Source organism: Fukomys damarensis, unplaced genomic scaffold (genome assembly GCF_012274545.1).
Source record: "Fukomys damarensis isolate Sample0158 unplaced genomic scaffold, DMR_v1.0_HiC HiC_scaffold_5, whole genome shotgun sequence".
Classification (NCBI taxonomy): Eukaryota; Metazoa; Chordata; class Mammalia; order Rodentia; family Bathyergidae; genus Fukomys; species Fukomys damarensis.
This window is the reverse complement of record NW_022900917.1, coordinates 55044818-55061432: the sequence shown is the minus strand read 5'-3', so window position 1 is coordinate 55061432 and position 16615 is coordinate 55044818. Positions and strand designations below refer to the sequence as shown.

The 16615-nt window shown below is 36.3% G+C and overlaps 1 protein-coding gene across 1 annotated transcript in view; it reads left to right on the top strand.

The window, feature by feature from the left end:
- Positions 1–16615, top strand: part of Rp1 (RP1 axonemal microtubule associated) — a 285043-nt gene that overhangs the window by 53337 nt on the left and 215091 nt on the right. Inside the window, exons 6-7 of the mRNA XM_033759105.1 lie at positions 2731–2882; positions 15364–15442. Coding sequence (XP_033614996.1) covers positions 2731–2882; positions 15364–15442 — 231 coding nt within the window. The remainder of the gene's footprint in view (positions 1–2730; positions 2883–15363; positions 15443–16615) is intronic.

Sequence of the window (16615 nt, the reverse complement as noted above, 5' to 3'; positions counted from 1 at the left end):
CAATCAGCAACACAATAGGATCAAGCACAACTTACAAATTGACCATTTGTGGTAGTCATTAATCTATGACCTTTAAACCATGTGAATTAAATTAAAATCAGGGAGCAGCCCAAAATATATTTGCAGTGAATAAACTCTTCAATATCTTTACCATTTAGGATGGGGGCTTAGACAGAGTTAGGATGAGAGGAGTATATAAGTAAAAGAATTGGAGAAAATTTCAAGTGAAGCCAGAGGACACAGGATGACCATACAAATTTTAGGAATCTGTTGAAGTCAAAAGGGAAAGACAGAATGCAAGAATAAGGACAAGAATATAACAACAGTAATAGAGGCTTACTTTCCTTTGAAACAATTGACCCTTGAGTGAAGGAAAATGAGAGAAGAAAAGAACATAAAGAAGGAAGAAAAAATGATAAAAGAAGAAATCTGAGTTAGGGCAGGAATAGGAAGAGAAAGGGAGATGAGGAATAATATGATGGAGCAAGAGATTGAGTTGGAAAAAGAGGACAGATAAAGAGAGTGGAATGAGGAAAAGAAAGAAGTAAAAGAATTTGAAGGCCTCTTTCAGACTATATCTCTGCTGTCATAATATATAACATGCACAGCCATGTGCAGAACTAAGTTCATTAATCTCAGCTAGCTGATGGCAGACCCCTGAGATTCAGAATGATTTCAGGCTGCAAGGCCCAAATTGAGCTCCCTGACCTCCTACAGGTTTGAACTCCACAAAGTTCTACTACAGGTTCCCTTTGCCCTTTCTTTAAAGATATTCAAAGTTCTGATGGAAGGTGGTGATCTCTCCAACTTACCAACTACGTAGATCTGATGTGCTTTTATTGCAGTTGTTTACTTCAGTTCTATCTTCTGGAGCTCAGAAAAATGCCCTTTATGACCACCTGTTCCTCTGCAGAGTGGATCTTTGGATCCACTGGCACAATCAGGAGGCCTGAGAGTAGGGGAGATGGTTGCAGAGGTGTCTGTGCGGCAACCTAGTCCTCACCAGTTGTCCCCAGGCAGGCCAGAGTGAGAACGGGATCTCTGTACCTCTGCTTCCTACCTTTGCTGAATGCTGGTTGTGGTGCAGGCGGGGCAAGGGCATGGCTACCCAGTCCTCACTGGTTGGCCCCAGACAGGCCAGAATGAGAACAGCATCTCTGAGTGGCTGTCCCTGACCTCCGCCTTCCACCTTCCGCTGGACGTTATTCACTGGTGCTTTCAACTTTCCTTACTATCCTGCTCTGAGGCTATTCATTGAGATTTGAATTTTGTTTAGTATGTGTTGTTCAATTCCGAAAATTTCATTCCACTTCATTCCTGAGATATTCTACTTTTCAATTGCTCTTAAGAGTGTTCATGATTATTTGCAATAGCATTTGTTATCACAACGGTTTTAAAATCTTTTTCACATAGTACTTGTGTCATCTCAATATTATCACTACCATACCAATACCAGTGTGATCTTGATAGGTGTGTCTCTTCATTCTTTTTCCCAATCTGAGTTGAAATTTTCTTGGTTCTTAATACTCTGTTTAATTTCAGATTTTATTCTAGGTATTTTACATATTAGTATATGGTAAACTGGTTTTAATTTAAAGCCTATAGAGAATGTTCATCTTTTTGTTTTAGCAGGCATTTGACTACTCATGAATTTTAGACTACAGATTTAAACTTGTCTCTGTGTGATTTAAAAAAATTTTTTATTGGTACATTTTAGGTATACAATACATTTACATTCATCATTGGGATCTTGAACCTTTATATGACATATCTTTGTTCTTATTTTTCCCTATTCCCCTGACCTCCCTTCATCCCCTTCATGCTTCCCTATTTACAAAACTTTGTTTCCATTTTTCCCTTTTCTGTTATTTTCCCCCTTCCTACCTTTACCCTACCCCTCCAACTTCCCCTACATCTTTAGAACTTTTCTTCCTATTACACAGTGTCAGTTATACATTTTGACCCTTATTTACACTTTTAGTTCATCACACCAGAGAAACTATATGGTATTCACACATGTGTGTCCTCGTAATTTCACTTTAGAATATGCCTGTGTTATTTTAGAGCCTTTGCAGTTCCTTAGATCCTTTTTTTAGTCTTCTAGCTAAAAATCTAGAGTTTTAGTTATCCTGCCATACTATATATTCTCAGGTATTCTTGGGTCTAGTATTGAGTCATAGGACAGGGAAAGTAAAGAAAACAAAGGGGTTGCTCCACTGTGTTGAAGACAAAGCTTCTTTACCATCAGTGTCAGTTCCTGGGTACTCTTTTTTCCAGGGACTAAAATGCAAGAAAATAGATAAATGTGGCAGGGGAGGCAGAATATCTTTACTTTCTATATGTGTTAAGAGTTTCCTTTCTTGTATCCTATTCCAGAACTAGAGTGATTTTTCTGAGCCCTCTGTGTCTCAGTTCTAGTGCCTGTTTGCAGTTTTTTAATGCGTTGAGCCCAGGCTCAGGCATCATGGAATAAAAATGGTAAAATTAGTAATTACTTTAAATTCTGGTCTTCTTCCCTCATTCTTCCTATTACTGTTGAGTTCAGAGTCTTCATCCAGCTGTTTTATTCATTCAGTTATAGTTTTATAGCCATATTCTGTGAGAATGACTATGTGGTGTATGTTACTACATCTTATCAGGAACTGGAACACTTTCTTAGATTTATGTATTTAATTTTCTATTGCATGAATAATGTTTAACACCTAAGGCATATTTTTCTTTTGTTGTCAGTGACAGTATACGAAGTGCATGTGGCAACGGGTAAGCTATGGAATGCTGGAACAGTAGCAAATGTCTACATTTCTATCTGTGGGGAAAAGGGAGATACAGGATCCAGACAACTTTTTACATCAAAGAGTTCATGTAATTTTTTAAGAGGACAAGTAAGTAAACAAGTAATTTGTATGATTTTAAAAACTTTTAAATTATGGTAAAAATACATATAACTTCTCATGGAAACCATTTAAAACTGTATATTAAGTAGAATTTTAAGTGTGCAGTTTATTGTGTTAAGTATACAGATGGTGCCTGACTTGTGGTTTGACTGACACTTTTTCAACTCTATGAGAAAAACAGTGTGGAAGCAGTACACATGAGGTAGAAATCATGCCTTGAATTTTGAATTTTGACCTTTTAAGCTAGTGATATGCAGTCCAATACTCCTTCACAATGCTAAGTAAGCAGAAGCATTGAGCCTCACTCCCAACTAGCCAAATGATTATGAAAATAAACAGCAGCTCCTCTACAGGGCACTGTCTTCCTCACATCTGATCTTCAGTAGGTTAGGTTAGGTTAAATGCATTTTAAACTTATAATACTTTAAACATACAATGGATTTATTGGGATGTAACCCCATTGTGAGTCAAGAAGCTCCTCTATTCACTTTGTTGTACAATAGATCTTCAGAACTTTTTCATCCTGTGAAACTGGAAATCTATTACCATCCAATATCAGCTTTCTACAACTTCCTATTTCCGCCTTTCTGCAGTTGTCTGATAACTACCATTATACCTTCTGTTTCTCTGAATTTGGCTACTTCTAAGTACCCTACATAAGTGGAATCATACAGTAATTATCTTTTTGTTATTGGCTTTTTTTTTTTTTACTTAGCATAATGTCCTCAAGATTATTCCACATTTGATGTGACAGGATTTTCTTTCTTCCTTTTAAAAGTAATATTTTATTGTGTATATACATTCTGTTGATCTGTTCATCCTTTAATGAACATTTAAATTGCCTTCTCTCAGCTGTTTTGAATAATGCAACTGTGTACATGAGTGTGCTAATATTTCTTTGAAATCATTCTTTCAGTAATTTTGGATGTATATATCCAGAAATGGAATTGCTAGGTCATATGATAGTTTATTACTTTAAAAAATTACTGTATTTTTTTCATAGCAGTTACACCTTTTATAGTCTGACTAATAATGTATAGGATTCTCTATATCCTTGCCCCAAATTTTTTGAGATAATATGTGGGTTTGATTTGCCTTTCTCTAAAAATTAGTTGAGCATTTTTCATATATTTTCTTGGCTATTTGCTTATTATCTTAAGAGATAATTCAAACCCGTAGATTTTTTAGTAGGAAATTTTTTTTTAGGCAAAGAAAGCTTCTGTTTAAGAGAGACAGAATCGGGGCTGGAAAGTGGGTGGCCCACTAACCCCACTTTTCCAAGATGTTTTTTATAGCAAAGCCATATGGTGAGGCGGGTACAAAGTGTAACAAAACTATAAGACCCAATGGAAAATTACAAGGTGAGCATGAATTGGGGCAAAACAATGACCAACACAAAAGATTACAAGTAGTCACCCAGGTAATGTTAATTAAGTTGGGGTCAAGTGGGGGAGCAAACCAGTAGCAAGCATAAAAGGATTTTCAGTAAGAGTGGGGGTTAGGGATATTTCCTGGAAAGGTGGGTTAAGGCCTTTGCCCCCATCCAGGTAATTGATACCTATTTAGAATATCAATTTCTGCTATTTGTCCCTAAGGGGAAGCACAAGGGTATAGTAGTTTCTGTCCTTTTACAATCCTGGCCACAGTGAAAGTGTCTTTATTGCCCTCATTGTTGGCTCCTTGCTGTGTTGACTTCTTGAGGTTATCCCTGTCTAACTGCCTGAAAAAATATCTAATTAACTTACTTATCTGCAATATTCCCCCCTCTGAAGAAGTACCCCTAACTTCTGTGAGGGGCAAAGGGTGAAGACAGCTCTGGCTACTTCCAGGTGAAGAGGGTTATAGTTGTGATCAGCAGTTAGAGTTACTCTACAGAAGGTCTATGTAAAGGCCTTCAGTAGGAGCTAGGCATTGTTATCTTGGTAGCTGCATAGCTTTTAAGTCTGGAGGAGAAAAAGCCAAAGAAACAATTAAGACTATATGGGCCAAATTATAAGGTCAGCAGGCTTGCTATGAATATAGCCCACAAAGCAGATAAGGAAAAGGCCCAGGGAACTTTGGACTCCAACATATAAATTATGTAATTTAGCAGTTATGAGCTATTTACAAGGTTGATCTGGTGTTTCCCAGTAAAAGAAGTCTAGCATATTTGTCCTTGGTTCCATTTGTAAGATCTCTTGGAGTTTGGCAGCCTCTAGGCAAGAATAAACAAAACTTTTAAGAAATTAGAGTATGCATAATCTAAGCATGAGCACACTAGAATGAAAGGGCAGATTGGGAAGAAAGTCACACTTAGAAATTGAAATTGAACCTGCTGGACATAGATTATTTAATTAATAGAGGTTATCTATAAGTCTGATACTTTGTCATAAGTCTCTCTAGTTTTAGCTGTAAAATAAGAGACAATATGAAGAACAAATTTTACTAGGAAATATAAAATTCCAGCTGAGCTCTTATAGATTTTACCATAGTTTTTTTTTTTTTTTTTCCCTAGTGATCCATAAGCATGTTCAGCTACTTGTAGAGCTAGAAACTGCCAGAAGGGGTCAGTGACTGGTGCCCCTTCTTACATGTAATTTTATTACTATGGCATTATTTTATTCCTCTTTTGGTTATCTTTTTCTGCTGGGTGTTTAAGATCAAGTTAAAGTGAGACCTGTGTCAATCAACATGAACCTCTTGCTATCTATCAAGGTCAGTTAAATCTTTTTAGGCAGTACTTTGGAACCGTGCATAGATCCAGTCAGCTGTTCTTTCAGTGTCATACATCAGGATGGGTCATGGCCTTGCTTGACCATGTTGCTTTTAGTGAAAACATGGGAGACATTTCCCTCTTCGCGACTCTCCTTTGGCACACAGTACATTTGTCCTGTGGAGTACAGTAATCTCCCTGCTCAGGAGGTTGACTGACTTACCAAAGATGTAGGGTCCTGTAGGAAAGGTTCCCTAATGTCCTGGATTATTTGTTGATGTTGAGAGGCCAGCGCCAAAATATTGGCTGTCCTCATAGCCCAGTTACCTTTCTCATTTTGGTCTCCAAACTTTAGTTATTGAACACCCAGAAGAGAAGATCAGTGACAGTAGCGCAGTAGGAGCAGTGAGCTTAACTATTATAATTTTGTCTGGACAATAACTTTGAAATATAAAGCATAGTTAGGGGTATGCTATTTCTTCTTATCAGCCATGGTCATTTTAGTAGTTGAACCCCTGTAGAATGTTAACAGACAACAGTTATACATTATAGAGAAACTTAAGATCAAGAGTCACACATAGTGTTTTAGCATGACAATTATGGTAACATTTTCTTTGTAACACATGTTTATCTTAGTATGGAATGAATAGTCTTTCAGTCAGACACCTCCATCTGATCACAAGACTTTAAATGATATAAAGAAAACTCTTATTTGTTATCCTTTAGAGGATGCCATCTAAAGAGAATGTACATATTGGCCTATAAATGTACATTAGGAGTTCATAATGTCTAACTTCTAATTTTAGTGTGTGACATTGTTTTGACTGGTGACTTAGCATCCCTAAGTGGTGACACATATAACATACATCACATAAGATTTTAACAAAACCATTATCTGACTGGTTATCTCATGATGGCTTGACATGTATCTCATCACAATTAGCTGGAGTGCAAGAGAAAGGCAGATACCTGAGTCAAAAAGATTATTATCATTAATATCCTAGAGAACATGTATACCCAGAACGCATTCATATTTATACTGTGAAATAACAATGAGTGTCTGTTACGTGAAACCCTTTGTCTTTTAATTTTTTGCCCCAAGAGCATTTTAAATAAAACTTTATTGTTTCTCTCAGAAAACTTAGCCATTTGACCATGACAAATGCATACATATCACAGTAGTATGTTTTGCAATGTATTTTTCACAAGACTATGAAAATTATTGGGGTCTCCATTGTAAACAAAGGCTGGAATACATTTTTCTAGGCATCTACTCCTTTACTTACCAAGGACAGTCCTATCCAGTAGTTTTCCTAAGCCCAAGAGTCTTTCTTTATCTTAACAAATTTTTAGATGACCTATGAAAGCCAGATCATAACAATTAACCCATTATTTTTGACCAAGGAAAGATTCCTGAGTTATTATACATAGAAAACAATATCTAATGTATTTGTAAAACCAGTTGATATTATTTGCATCATCTGGCAACCTTGGGGAAACATATCTTTAGTGACATTTATCTATAAACCAACCTGAGTTACAGGCAAACATCTTTAAAAATCCAAAGTCCAAAATACAAAAAGTGCAAACAAAATAGATGTATGTGTTGTGACAAATTGGACAGATAGACAGACAAACAGATAAACACACACACACACACACACACACAAGACAACTTTTTATAGACCAGAGTGCAATCAGATAGATGTATTTGGCCAAGTTGAATTATAATAATTTTTATAATTGTTAGGTTACAGCTATAAATAAGACTAGTCAAGACTTTGTAGATCAATTAACAGAGATCTCTTGTAATAAGAAGGAAAAAAAAAAAAAAACGCCAGGGATTTAGCTCAGTGGTGCCACTGCCTGTCTCTCAAGCAGGTACAAAAAAGAATGAAAAAAAATAAAAAAACTTCTACACCCATGAAAGCAAAAACAGTTTTAAGATGGGCCCTAAGCTAACAGTTTATCTGGCTAGAATACCCAATTATGCAGGCTTCTCATGGTTGCTGATAGTCACATATAACTGTTCTCTCTAAAGGGACAGACTGTTGCAAGTAATTTTACCTATGTATCATGGAGGTCCTTTTGGGCCAAATTTGTATATAGAAGAGACTAGGTGACACTTTTTGGAGCTAAGTATGAATTCTATCCAGTGAGGGAAGTAGACCTGCCAAGGTGCCGACCTGCTGTGCTGCAGAAGTCTACCTATAACTGTTTTTCTATTTTGAAAAGAAACAGTGAAAGAAGGCATCTCCATCTATCCCTTTTGTTCTGTGCCCAATCTAAGGTGTCCCTTAGACTTTACCTCATCCAGTGTCAGTGGTGGCAGACTAGAGGTACAAGGAAGTTGCCAGAGCTGGGTTAGCTGTTCTTTTCATTCTCTAATTTCATCTGAGGGCTGAAAGACAGATAAATCTGGACTAAAACTTACTTTTAGTCTTCAGGAGTTTTGGGATTAGGGACTTTTAAATTCCAGGATGTTTGTCCCATTGGTTTGTCTGCTTCTTTTTCTTTCATGTTGCTTCCTGCTTCTAGTCTGCTTTCTCCAGCATTTTTATGTGTTGATGGATAAACACAGAACACAAAGGAGATGAATAATATGTCTGGTGATAAAAAACAGAATTGCACATAGAAAGGCTCTGAGATGGAAATGGAGAAAGTTGTCAGAAGGTAATAGGCATGGAGTTAGAGTATGAAGTTTATAGAGGTGGACAGGGACAGAATCATGCAGATTTTGAAGCTCATCCACACATCATGCCGCAAGACAACATAAAAAAGGGACTATTCCAGAGACCTTCATGTTTAGAACATCTTTATCTACCCTATTCTGACTATTTCCTTTACCCCAGCTCTTCCATATGAGATGCAGCTAGATGCTGATGCACTGCAAATCACAGATTTGCTGTTACCAGTAACTGCATATCCCCTCCCTCAAGTGGGCCTGGGCTGTAAGTAATATTGAGAACCACTGGTCTGTATTCAAGAAAATGTATTTCATTAGAAGATCAAGTTTTAGATTTTTCCCAAATGCCTTACCCTCTGCCTATAGCCTTACACATGTTCTTTCCTCACCTTATATGTCCTTTTCTGCTTTTCCTGGTTTTGGCTAAGTTCTAGTTTAGCTGCCTATACTTAGGCTACCAGACAGGGTTAGTTGTACTGGCTTCTGTTTTTATAGCACCTTAGCATTTTCTCTTGGTCCTTGTTCCAGGGCCTCCCTATCCTGTTATTAAACTTTCAGGTGTTCACCTGATAGGAAGGTTACCCATTCATGTTCATATCCCTGGTACAAAGAAACAGGTCTGGCATACAGGGGAGGCTTACTGATTGGCCTGTGAGTGGAAGAATATCACCATGTTAGGGAGAGGACAGGTTGAGTGTGAGGGATTTGATAAAAGGGTTATGGGAGAAGTCTTCTAGAAAGGCCAGAGGCAGATTTTACCTATTTCACAAATGTCTCAAACCAGTCAAAAAAAAAAAAGACAGCAGGAAGGGGAAAGGAAAAAATGTTTTAAGTAGCAAAGTGAATGTGAATTGATTCTTTAACTTCTTTGTGTCCAGACAATTGTTCTTCCTAATTTTTACTGAGAAAACAAGTGTTTAAATTACCCTACATCTGGAAGTACTGATACATTCCTTTCAGTAGACACACAGGGCATGTCAGAGGACATGTCACTGGAAGGGGTTCAAAATAAGTTGTTCTTAAAATTGTATAAACTTTCCTCTGACAAAAGAGGCTACAACAGAAGAAAATAATCTAGACTTTAGGGAAAAATAAAAAGGATTTGAGAATGTGTTTCTTTATAATAATAAGGAATGTTGTCATTTAAGTCAGTCAACTAAAACAGCTGGCAGACCCTATAAAAAGTGGAATTGTAAGAGCAGACATTGACTCCCATTGCTTTCTACCAAGTGACAGAGGAAAAATTCTTTCCTCCTTTACTTTTGTAACAGATGATACATATTAGAGCAAGACTTAGATCTCTGCAGCCAAAAGGAAAACACCAACATCCTTAAACCTTATCTGACTTTGCAGATAATCACTCACCCATGTGCCAGAGGCCGGTGAAAACTAAAATGGTCATCAGTCTATGGTAAGACAAGAAGGATCCTCCTAAAAATTACTTATATATGTATATAAAAGTCTTCCCCTTTGGCTTGCTCCTCTATTTCTCATCTGCATATCCTACTTTATTATTTGAGTGTAAGAGCTTTTTAAAAACCAATGATGATGAAACACAAATTTGGCCAAGCCGCAAATTAGAAGAAAGTTGTGTTTAGAGAGAGCCTTAGTTAAAATGACATGTACTTGCATGTTTTCTGGGGCTGGCAATCCAATGGGGGATCCTGGGGAGGGAGCAATCCCATTGAGGAACTGTGCGGGAAGCACAGAAACCCAGGGCAACCAGGAAATATGGAGGAATGCCCTCAAAGTCCTTTGTAGGTTTCCTGCCCAGCCTGGCAGAAAATGGGTTTGGATGTTGAAATGGCCAAGGGATAGTTTCTCCCCCCTTTCACTTACTAGACCTCCTACCTGCAAATCACAGAACCTGGTAAAATACCTTACTAGAATTTATGTTAAATCATTATCACAAAACAATACAGTAATGACAAATGCATGGCACTGAGATGTCCTTGTCATCATTCAAATTCCCAGATATGGTCAAAACTCATTTTGCTTCTTTGTTATCTGGCCATTGCCTAAATCCTCCTGAGAGTAGCTGTGACTTTTAGAATGACTTAGTGGATAGTGAAATAAATGGAATTTATGAATATTCTCTCTCTTCTAGAGGGATATCCCCTATGCTAAGAAATTGAACAAAATATATCTAAAATTTGGGCTAGTTTTGACTACTCACAAAAGGGAAGTAGTCTCAATGAAAGAACACTGAAGTGGTTAAAAAAAAAAAAGAGTTTTGGGATTAAGCCTAGACTAGTTTTTTATGTGGTCCAGAAATAAGTGAAGGTCAGCTTTACTCTGAAAGGGTTCCAGGGAGGGGAAACTCACCATTCTGGAAGCTTTGTCTTGAAATCCAGTGGCCACAGAAGAGGGAAGTGCCTTGAATTAAATACTATGGAGAACTGCATTATTTCTCAGGGGTAGGAAAATGGAGAAGGAACAAAAGAGTGCCTTAAACTATGGCACAAGAACTAAATCTTAACTATTTCTGGTATAGAAGGAAAATTAAAATCAGGAGTTTTTCCAGAATGGATCTGTAATCCTTAGCAAAACATATCTCTAGAGACAAAGGCTATGACCAACTCCAATTGCATTGCCAAGCAGAAAATTAAACCAATAATCAAAGAACCTGAATGGCTTCTTTTTTACTTCTTGAAACAGAATGAAAGTATTCTAACTATATTGTTTGGACTTTTCTTTCTAAATAAATTATTTTCAATCTATAATATCTAATTTATGACTTAAATACCCTACAGGCTGTTGAGAAGCTCCCTGATCTTGTAGAAACACTCACAAAGCCATGTCTTACCTTTTATTAACATACAAACTGAAATGCTGTCCTGTAGGCAGGCACTTAGAAGTTCTTGTTTGAGCCTCTGGAATGAGGTCTGGTAACCAGGTTCCCAGGTTAAAATATGTTTTTCTTTTGGGTTTTTCTATAGCCTGATAGATAGGTCACACAATCTCACTATATCCTGCTATCTAAAGGTGACAAAAGCCTGTAATTTCTAGAAATCTCCTTAGCTGTTTTAGAGTCTTAGGCTGTGGAAAAGAAAGAATTGGATTAATTCCTTTCTTCCCAAGTCTTTGGGTTCCCTTAGATATAATAAGGCCTAAATGTTTTATGTCAAGGCTGCAAAGTTGTGCCTTAGATCTACAAACATTATTATCCCTGTCTGTTAGAAAATTCAGCAGAACACAGGTGTCTTGGCTAGAAAGCTTTTCTGAGGGGGTATACAACATACCATCTACATATGACAAGACTAAGTTGGGGAAAACTATAGTATTTCCTTTTATCAAATCAGGGTCTAGAGATGTCCTTACCTCTTTCTGATAATAGTTGACAATTTAAAATAACTGAAGGGCTTAGTTCTCATGTTTCTTAGACCTTTAAGAATACTTGCCTGAAAATGTCTTCTATTTTAATCTTCTATCTGATTGGCAAGCCAGTAGGTGTCTTGTACAGGAACTGCTCATCTTCCAGTAGAAACCAGTTATTCCCCTGGCTGCTTTTCTTTTGAGCTTCCAAATTCAATATAATATTGATTCCAAAATCAATATAACACTTGTCTCGCAATAAAATCAATATTTGATTTAAGAGCAACATTGAATCTTTCTAATCTAGTCCATAGGTCTAAGTTCTTCAAAGACCTCAGTGTACATATCATCTAAAAACTTCGTTAGGTCTCATTTAATCTGTCTTAGATCACTGAGGAAAAGACACATGAACACAGGCCCATATTTGCCATTTACTTCCTGCAAGGGGTGTTGTCTTCGATGGACATGAACAACTTAGCTAAGGGTGAACATAGCCTCATGGAGGTTTTCATTATGGCTGCTCTAGATACTCCCTCCTCAGTACCTGGTGGTCAGGGTTTAAAGTTGTCTTAGAAACTTTGTTTTCAGGTTCTAAAGGGTGAGGAGTAGCCTCAGGCTTAGAGGTACTGAATGTCTTAAGGGTGAGGTGTCTCTCATTACACTTACACTGGAACACAAGCAATAATTACTTCTTAATGTAAAGAAAATCAAAAGGTAAGATGATTCTGGCCATTTTCTCTTTTATAGTATAATTCTAATTGTGAGATAGCATCATAGTACTTTCCTCTGTGTACTTGGCTTTAGGAGGTAGGCATACCACATGTTGTTGTTGAATTGTAGATGTTCTTTTTTTATTTTGAACCTCAAAACTTTATACTTTGAATCTTTTCTATTGAAATTCTTACTTGATTCATCCTGGCTTCATTCTTCTCTGGACATTTACATCTCTCTGTGAAAACTCTTATTTTGCTCATTTATTACTTCTCATCTAACATCTTTATGACTGTTTGAATTCTGTGTTGAGTAAATCACTTACTTTCATTTTATTAGGGTTGATTCCTGATTTATCTTGCATTTTGTATGGAATAGATTCCTGTTTCTTCATTTTTCCTTTACTCTGTATTGATGTCTAAGGATTAGGTAATCCTCTCCTAGTATTGTCAGACTGACTTCCTGGAGGAAGTGAATCTTAGCAATATATCTGGCAACAGATTAGTGTTTCTCATAAACTTTTCCATTTATCCACACTGCAGTCTTTAGTATCTCCAGGGGCATTAGGATTTGGCAAGTCCATCAGTGCTGTGAGACAGGCAGGATAGAATCCAGTACCTTAAGAAAATCTGGAAATGGGGTGCTGAATATGTGGTCTAGTTCCTTTTCTCCACAGGGAGCTGGAATCTATCTCCCACTCTCTCTACATTAAGTCTGGGAGAGGATTTGTGGTAAATCTACATTCCTGTTCAGACCACATACTTTCAACTCATTGCTTTGCTCTTTGTTAACCCCAGGGAACTTCCAACAGTCTGGTCCAATCAGCTCTCAAAGGCAGGTGAGTTAACTTGGAGTCTTGTCCTATTTCTGTAGGGGAAAAATGAATACTCATGCCCATCCAAGTACTCATTTGACTATTGATTGGGTGTTCTGTCAATTCCAAGATCAAGCTAAATCTTGACAGCTGCCAGGAAAGCTAGAATATTGTGTGTAGTCAAAGTCCTATTAGTGAGAAACTGGGAGCTTTTTTTTTTTTTTTTCCTTGCTGTGCGCTGGCCTAGGGGAGATAGCTAATAGAAGTGCTTCAGTTGCCCATTTACAACCATTTATTTGTTCTCTGTGTTTCCAGGGTACTAACAATGCATAGGGCCTTCTGCTTCTAGAACTAGGTGATTTAACAGTCAATCCCTTCAGTGGGAATTGTCCAAATTTGAGTACTTGCTGTGTAGATAATGTATTTCCAGGGAGAAGCTGGAGGCTTGGTTTTATTGCTGGAGTGAAGAATAAAAATAAAGGCAAAGTCATAGGAAGAACCCCCATGTTCATTCAAGTTTAGAAGTTTACTGATGACCTGCCCCTTTGGCCTTCAGGCATTTGGAAAAGTGCCAAATACTTCAGGCAGTATTTGGGAAAGTGTGTAGTCAAATTGTTTCAGGGAAAAACTGGATGTTAAGTCATTTTCCATGCTTATTGCACTGAGTTTAGAGACAGCTACATTGTTATTCTGTAGTCTCAGGAGATTTGCAAATGCCAAGTCCCATCTATTCCAACAGGTAGTTGATTTAGAGCCCTGATCCTTAGGTGGCAATCATTGGGGTAGGACATTTGTGGTCCAGAAATTTAAGTCCTCAGGGAAAATCTGGGAGTTGGGGGTCCCTCCTGATTGTTCAGCACTGTCTTCAGATATGTGGCATGAGTGTGTCTTCACTTTTCCTATCAAATTTGATGTGGATACAGTATTTTCCTAGTTGCCAATACTTCAAGAGAATTGATCTATGTGTACTTACTTATTTCACATATCTGTGAGAATACTAAAAGTACTAAAAAGACTGTAATAATATCAAGTTATTTTCATTATATACATTTTCTTAAAGTTCACTGTATCATTATAAATATCATAACTCATAATTTTCTTTGGTAATATCTTTTGTTATTGCGTACAGTTTTCTTTTTCTAACAATTCTGCTTAGTAGATAGAGGGACGACAGTGCTACCCATGAACCTATCCCAACAATAGGCAGGATTTTTTTTGTTGTTGTTGTAGTTAAGGAATGGTAATTGTTTTACTACCCATTGTTTATATTCTTTTTAATTGGTACATATTGGCAATAAAGTATAATGAGATTTATTTGAGTATATTGCTATACACATACAACATATTTTGGTTATTTTCATACAGAGAAAGAGTGGCTCAAAATGAAAATAGTCTTATTACATGTTAAATAAGATGATTTCTAATCCTGATCTGTGTCTGACCTTTCTGTTCTGTAGAAAGGATTTTTTTCTTACCTAGAAAATTTTGAGGACAAAATAAGACACATGAAAATGTTTTTGAATATATAAGACACTATACAAATGCAAGTGTTTTTATTTTTTAATAATTTTTGACAGATAATGCTATATATTTTTGTACAATGAAATCTGTAACATCTTAGATTTTTATCAGAAATGTTCTGTGTTCTTCACTATTATCCATATTCTGAGTATATAACCATTGCAGCACAACCATAGTTCCTTTTGCTTTGGCAGCATATTTAGGATTCCAGATAAAAGTTTAATACTTTTACATTAATATCTTAATAGGACATTAGAAGCATTACTTTTGCATGTGTCCCATAAAATTGCTAAAAAAAGATTGTATTATATGATAGACTAGAGTTTAAATTGAAATGAATGTAAACTTTAAAAATATTTTATACTTCTTACATTTACACCAGGATTATTTGAAATAATTATAGAAAGTTCCCAAATGTATGCTCTCATAACCAAAGACAGTAAAAGGGAAAAAGGATATATTTGAAAATGTACTTTATGTACCATGAATTAATATTGTTTTGACCATGAGTTCTTTTTTTTGTGTAATGGGGATCAAAATCAGGCCTTGAACTTACGCAGCAGGCTGTGGAACCACTGAGCTAAATCCCCAGCCCTTGACCATGAGTTCTTAATATAGACAAATTTGCTTAATGAATTTTTCACAATCAATTTTTTACTGCATCTTAATTTATTCTCAGTGAAAATCAGAGTTATAATCTAAATTAATTGCATTTTTTGTTTGGTTTTAGACTGATACCTTCTTCCTAGAAGCTGTTCATCTTGGAGATTTGTACAAAATTGTTATAGGTCATGATGGACTTGGCCCAGGTAAAGCTCTTTCATAGACTAAAGGTCTAATTCTACTGTATTTGTGTGAATTTATGTACAAGTCTAGAAAATTATATGAAAAACTTGTGAGAAATAGATATTCAAGTATTTATTATCTGAAATAAAAATATTTCCCCCAAATATTCTTTAAAATTTAACTAAATGAAAATTTCTTCAAAATGACATAAAATGGCCAAGTGAATATTCTAGGATGGGCTTGGAATGTTAGAAAGAATGATTCAGAAAAATGGGCAGAGTTTGAGGTATGTGTGTTGTGGCAGGTGGCAGCATTCTCACATGCTCCTGGTTGATGCGGCAATAATGTCTCCTAGGGTGATATTTTTGGAAAGCTGGTGATTGTCTAAAGTACTATGTCAGATGTGTTTCCTGCTACTACTTTGTGCATGCTTCTTTCTGGATTTCCTATTCTACATGTGAGATAGCTCACATTCTCCTAATAAATTCATTTACTATTACTATGTAAATCAGCCATAAGATAAACAAACTCTGACAAAAGACAAGAGTACTAAAGGGCACATAGTGAGAAAAGTATATTAAATCAAAAAGCACAAAGTAAGATGATGAAATTTATTACTAAAAAGTGTCAAAGCGTAACTTTTATGTTGAGAATGAAGTTCTTGTGCAAATATGTAATAAACGTGTTTAAATAATAAGAGAATTTAACAGGTTGACAAAGCTGGTTCAGAGGTGGTTATACAAAATAGAAAAATATACCCATACAATCTGAAAATAAAAAGAATGATGAATAAGATTGACAAAGTAAAAAATGAGCAACGTTTCATAAGAATACATGTTTGAGCCCATCTTCTCTCATGGGCAAAATTCATTTATATTTTGATTAGACATATGTAGTAAATATTAAATCAATACTATTTTAAGAGTCAGAAGACTCTCAGGCAAGCTTTTTAGGTAGTATCCTAGTAGTACAACAATGAAACTATATGTAGACAGTTTTTTTTTTTTTTGCTTTATTTATGAGTTTTTGTTAATTTTCTTAAACAAGACAAAAATTCTAAGCCTGAAAAACCTCCACTTTAGGGCAGGAGGTTTGGCTCAGTGGTGCCACTGCCTGCCTTGCAAGCACAAAAGCTGAGTTTGATCCCTGGTACCAAAAAAAAAAAAAAAAAAAAGCCAAAAAAAACAAAAAACCCC